At 41.8% G+C, this 6,549-nt stretch overlaps 1 protein-coding gene across 6 annotated transcripts in view; it reads right to left on the minus strand.

Moving 5' to 3' along the window:
- Nucleotides 1-2,181, minus strand: part of ERICH3 (glutamate rich 3) — a 70,065-nt gene extending 67,884 nt beyond the window's left edge. For 5 of the 6 annotated variants that reach the window (XM_087930032.1, XM_087930029.1, XM_087930031.1 and 2 more), the window contains exon 1: nt 1,884-2,180. In XM_087930032.1, the coding sequence (XP_087786158.1) occupies nt 1,884-1,903 (20 nt within the window). In that variant the 5' untranslated portion in view covers nt 1,904-2,180. Of the gene's footprint in view, nt 1-1,883 lie in introns of all 6 variants that reach the window. The other variant, XM_087930030.1, reaches the window with a different exon arrangement.
- Between the last annotated feature and the right edge of the window lie 4,368 nt (nt 2,182-6,549).

Raw genomic sequence — 6,549 nt, forward strand, 5'->3', positions numbered from 1 at the left:
GCTGGAAAAGATCCTGGAAGATGGAGAAGTTAAAAGGGCAAGAACATAGACATTTGGTGATTAAAGAAAGTTGGCAATTATAAATAGAATGATAAGACCTGGGAGAAGCGTGGTTGGAAGACAGGTGTGAAGGAAGAAGGAACAAGGAAAAAGAGGCATAGAGAAATTAATGAGAAGGTACTGAATAAATATTACTGTGGTTACAGTCAGGAGATCTTGCAGTGAGAAGGAAATTGAAATGCTAGAAGGATGATCTAAGAAGGGGAAAGAGCCAGCAGACGGAGAAAACAATGGCTGGAGGTGATCATGATAATGAGAGGAAAAACCAAGGTAGCCTACAGAAACTCTCCTATAAGGTCATAATAAGCAATCCCCAACCAAGTCAGTAGCAAAGAAAGGCCTTCCAGATGGGCATGAAAGCCACAGCAGGACTACACTTCTCCTTCCCCAACCTAGTATATTGGGACTACAATTTCTATCATTCCCAGTCACTGTGGTTGACGGCCATACAGACTGAGAACTGTAATCCAGATTCATGGGGATATCCATCGTATTAAGCAAGACTGATATATGCAACATAAGGATTATTTAATAATAATTATGAAGAAGGATGGTTTTGTCCTGTTATGATTATTGCTTCTTACTGCATCGGTACTGACAACAGCTTCTGTGATTCACTATTTTTCTGCATGGAAGGACTTTTTATATGAGGATTTTTTTAAAAAAAATCAGTCCTCTACTGCAGTCTGAAAGAGATAAGACTTGTACAGAAAAATGACAGATCCTATGCTAATTTTTTTTCAATTCATGAAAACACAAATGTTTTACTCTCCCTCTGTGTATTTGCGTATACATGCACTGATGCATTGCATGAGAATGACAGTTTATGACTGATCCATATCTAGTGTTACAATATAAATGGTTTGAAAACTAGGGATTGGTTAAATAAATGTAATTTAGATTTAGTGTAATATGTGGATCTTGCTATTATTTTTCAGTGGAATATTTTATTTAATGGCTACGACACAGAGGTAGTTACACATACACACACACATTTTTTTTTTCATGATAAAATTCAGACTTTCTAGCCATTATCACTTGGCCAGTTGTGAATGTATTAAAGTTGCTTCATATTTCCTTAAAATTTGATTTTGCAATCTCTCAAGAATTAATTAGAAAACTTTCAGTGTTACTCTGAACATTCAACATCAAGGTTATTAACTTTCTAATGCATAAATCTTACAATGATTTAAGTTGGCTGCCTTTAGGTTTGTTCACCTACTTTCTTAAAAAAATGTTTACTATGGTTCATTAAACAAACGAAAACTTCATCAGAGCAAGGGAATTTAGATTAGATTTTTTTCCCCCTCCTTGCTTGAAAGACTCCATTGACGAACTAGCAGGAGCTGCCAAATCTATATTCCAACAGGTTGTCCAAAATAAAGAATGTAACCATTTCATTCTGAGATGCAATTTTTTTGCAAATTAAAATTATTTCTCCATGCTCCCTGCCACTCCATCATGCCTGAAGAAGATGGATGAGCTTCAGCCTAGTCAAAACCCTATGCTGTCCCAAATGTGCTAAACAGCATTTCCTTAACTTGGGGATGAGGGGAGCGGGCTGCCTACAACTCAAGCTGCTGAAGTGACCTGTGCCGTCCAACAGCCAAAGAAATGGCATTTCAGGAACCGGGGAGAAAAGGGTTCTGATCTCTGAGGCACAGACAGGAAAGGAAAAAAAATGTGTTTTTTTTTTTCTTCAGAAAAATGAATTCACAACCCAGCAGCTCAGGAGATAAGATAGACTGACAGCAATTCAAAGAGATGGTTTTTGATCTCATCCCATCCACCCTCACCCAAGTATTTGGAAGCTTCTCACTTACCCAGAATGGGGATGATTCATGCTTACAGAATAGCTCTTTTTGGTGTGGGGAGAATGCACTGGAAACCCAAAGGGCAGCTTTGGGGCGCTAACAGGCTGGATGCTTTTTAAATGAGAACCTTCATTCTCAGCGCCTGGAGGCTGCGCTGGCTCGCTTCTCCTCGCCTTGCCTCGCGCCAGACAGAGCCCGCACCCAACTGATGCCCTGGAGTGGGGGTGGGGGAACCCGCATCTCACCTCGCCCCCACCCACCCCCCACCCCCTCCAGTCTCCTGCATCAACGCAGGTCTTCGTGTTGCTAAGGGAGGACCACGTGGTGATGCTTTGAAAGAGGTGGGCGCAAAGGTCTCCCTTGACCCAATGAATTGGGAGGCTGCGCGGGCTCTCCGCGCTGATAGGGGAAGCCGAGCTGCCCGTTCCTGATCGGAGGAGAGCCAGTTCTCCCCGGGCTCCTGTAACCCGACGCTGACAAGTAGATGGAGAGAGAGAGAGAGGCAGAGAGGGAGAAGCAGAAGCGAGCTGCTTATACTCGCCTTGCGCAATGCTCCAGCTTGGCTTAGAGCTGTTCTGTGGAAGAGGTGTTCTGTGAATCAAACGTGAAGGTTGATGGTGTTAGGATTCTCCCTGACGGGGTTAAGACAAAGGCTGACTGGGCCGGCCGTTCCCTGAAGATGGAAATTGGGGTCCCCACGGAAGGAGCAAGCCCGACGTGTCATCCAGAGCTTGACTCTTCTAAACTCAGGTCCCTGAAATGTGCGAGGAAGTTTATTTATTCTATTTATTTTATTTTGTCAAGCGATTATAAGATAACAGGTATAAGTATAAACATAGTTATGAATACATGAAATGGATACATATAAGAAAAATATAAAAGAAACAATAGGACAGGGACGGTAGGCACGTTGGTGCGCTTATGCACGCCCCCTATAGGCCTCTTAGGAAAGGAGTGAGGTCAATAGTAGACAGTCTAAGGTTAAAGTTTTTGGGGGTTTGGGAAAGAAACCACAGTCAGGTAGAGTATTCCAGACATTGACCACTCTGTTGCTGAAGTCATATTTCCTGCAATCAAGTTTGGTGCTGTTTACCTTGAGTTTGTATCTATTGTGTGCTCTTGTATTGTTATGGTTGAAGCTGAAGTATTCATTGACAGGTAGGACATTGCAATGTATAATTTTATGTACTATACTTATATCGGACTGAAGGTGGCTTAGTTCTAGGTTGTCTAGGTCTAGAATTTCAAGTCTGGTGGCCAGGGGTGGGTTTCTACCGGTTCTGTCCACCTCTGTAGAACTGGTAGCTCTGAACCGGTTCTATGTCTACTGATATTTTTGCCCACCCACCCACCTGGGCTCTTACCTGATCTTTATTTCCTGATTTTTCAACTTCAGCTGCCGAACAAGGCACAGCTGCAGTTAGAAAAGCAGGAAAAGAGGGTTGTTTCAAAGGCTGCTTCTCTGCAGGCAGCAGCTGATGACAATTTACAGGCGCACGGCTGGCAACGTGCAGGGAAGCTCGTAAATCCCGAACCAGTAGTTAACCCTGTTGTATCCCACCCCTGCTGGTGGCATAAGGTATTCTGCAACATGTAGAGGAGTGGAGAACTTTTCTTGTGAAATATTTCTGGACTTTCTCAACTGTATTAATATCAGATATGTAATGCGGGTTCCAGACTGATGAGCTGTATTCAAGTATTGGTCTAGCAAATGTTTTGCATGCTCTAGTTAGTTGTGTGATATTACTGGAGAAAAAGCTACGCAAAAAGAAAAAAAGAAAAAGTTACTGGAGAAAAAGCCACCCGCAGGGTGCGGCTTCCACAGTCGCAGAGGTAGGTGCCTGCCTCTAAGGTATTTGCATTTAGAAAAAAAGCTAGAGTGCAGTAAAGAGGCTGGAAAGAAAGGATAGAAAGGAAAAACACTGCCCGCACTTAAAACTTGGTTACAATTGCGAGTAAACAGACCAGAGAAGATCCCAAGCACACACACCTTTAATATTCTGACTGCAGTTCCAAAGGCAATTCTTTCACCTGCCCTGCTTTTAAAATACACCTTGGGGCCAACTTGAGTATCTTCTCCTTCAAGGTAAAATTTCAGTGCTGAAACAGTTTAGTTTAGTAAAAAAAGAGAGAGAGAGAGAGAGAGGAATATGTATCGTGTTTCTCATATAAGGCCGGGTCTTATTTTTTTTTTTTGAGCCCTGAAAAAATGGCTAGGCTGGCTTTTCGGGGGTGATTTAATTTTTCCCCCCTTGCATCTTTGGGTGGGCGGGTGGCAACGGCTTGGATGTTGACCTCGGCGTTGGTGGGGCACTTCGTATCGGGGTCAATGCAGGCAGCACCATATCCGGGTGTGCAATCCCCCCCACCATTCCCCTCCATTTTGCATGTTTTAATATAGGCCTTAATTTGGGGGGAAGGGCTTAATTTCATTTCATGCCTATAAAACATGCTGGGACTTCCTATTGGGGGGAGGCCATATTGTTGGGAGAAACAGGGTAGAAACGAGCATGGTTGTGACGGATAGGACCACACACAGGTTAGAAATTTTCCTTTCTGAAGAAGTGGCAGGTGAGAGAAAAAAGGAATTGTTTCTTGTCATGGAATACACTGGCTGGTCTTGAAAAATTAAACAGAGTTGGGTTCTATTCATAGTGGGATGGGAGACCACTAGGAAACTTTAGAGCTATAGGCCAGACAAAGCAGAAAAAAAACCCTCCGTAAGTAGGAGAAAAACTTTTCTATAGTATTTCTCAAGAAAACAATTGGGATTTCCATTTGGAAGTTCCATCTGGAGGCTACTTAAAAGGGGCTACTGTTTAATTCACATATAGCAATGTTTACATACTTTGATGGCTTTCAAAACAATGAAACATATTCACAATGAGACCTCTACCTATTGTTACTCCCGATAATTAAACAAAATGTACAGCACATAGACCGTGTACTATGAATGCCAGGGACTGAACAGTGACATCAACTTTTTAATAGGCTTTTTGAAGGTGCCTAATTAGCACTAGTATGATGTAGTAATTAGTTGTTGGACTAGGGGGATTCGGCTTCAAATCCAACTGAATTCATTGAGTGATTTTGTACTGGCCACCTCTTGACATGTTAAGCTGAGCAGACACACATATACAGTCCTTTATCGACTGCCTCATGAAGTGATTGGTCAAACTTACAGTGGTGAAAAAAACCACAATTAGTTCTAGACATACGACCACAATTGAGCAGCCCAAATTCCCCCATGTTGTGACCTTTCTTGCCACAATTGTTAAGTGAATAACACAGTTGCAATTGTTCATAACGTAGTTGTTAAAGTGAATCTGGCTTCCCCATTGACTTTGCTTTTCAGTAGTTCAGAAAAAAATGACCACATGACCCTGGGGCACCGCAATCATCATAAATACCTGCAAGTTACCAAGGATCCGAATTTCGATCAGGTAACCAAAAGAATGCTGCAATGGTTGTAAGTGTGAAAAATGGTCATAAGTCACCTTTTTCCAGTGCCGTTATAACATCGGTCACCAAATGAGCTGTTGTAAGTTGAGGACTACCTGTACTTTATTTAATTTTACTTTGCAATCAGTCTTCACATTTATGGCCACTGCACCATCCCATGGTCATGACTGTGATTTTCAACCAGCTTGTGTCAGCAGAGTTAATGGAGAAGATGGAAGTAAAATTGTAACTCACAATCACAATCGCTACCCAGTGACCGTGCCCCTCCAATTAACAACTGTAGGGGGAAGTAAGGTCATCAACCTAGCACAGTCATGCAGTTTTCCCCTTTAGCAACTGCAATGCTTAGCAGTTGAGTTGCTGGTCACAATTGTGGTCACCAAGAAAGGACTGCTTTATATAAGCTATGATTCCTCTGTTTAGCAAAAAGTAGATCTTCTCTATAGTTTCTTCCTTAACTGCAATTTTAAAAAACCTCTGGCAAGATTAAGTCTGACAATTCTAGCTGTTACCTTACATGGGGCGTAGAGTGGACATTTACTGTCATGTCTGTTGTAAAATCTTGACAGTGATGAACTGGATAAGGCATAATACATGCCTACTTGGAGACCCAGGTCAAAGGAGCATGTAGTTAAGAATATAGTTCATAAAATGGACACACTGCAATTTGTCATGTTGGTGAGATGTGTGGCTATATAAATTTGATAAACAAACAGACCCCAAAAGTATTTGATATACCTGAAATGGAGCAAAAGTTCACCTCTGCTCCTAGTTCATCATATGCAGGCCAATTATGGAACTAAGCAAGTTACATTTCCAGTCTGATCCACAAATACCGGATTGCCTGCTTGTTAAGATCTTATTGACAACCGCTTCCATAAAGACTTGGTTTCAATTGCCTATTAAACACTAAAAGTCTATATTTGAAAGCTTCTCTAACCTACAATTATACAATTGGAATGGGGAGGTGTACAGATAGTCCCCAATTTACAAAAAGTCATTAGGGACCATTCAAAGTTACAATAGCACTGAAAAAAAAGTGACACTTTTTTTACACTTAGGATCACTGCATCCTTCCCATGATCACATGATCAAAAGCCGGATAATTAGCAACTGGCATGTACTTATGGCGGTTGCAGTTTCCCAGGCTCATGTGATCACCTTTTGTGACATTCAAACAAGCAAAGGCAATGGGGAAGCCACATTCATTTAA

Source organism: Pseudonaja textilis, chromosome 3 (genome assembly GCF_049901715.1).
Source record: "Pseudonaja textilis isolate UNSWEBS1 chromosome 3, rPseTex1.2, whole genome shotgun sequence".
In the NCBI taxonomy this organism is placed as follows: domain Eukaryota; kingdom Metazoa; phylum Chordata; class Lepidosauria; order Squamata; family Elapidae; genus Pseudonaja; species Pseudonaja textilis.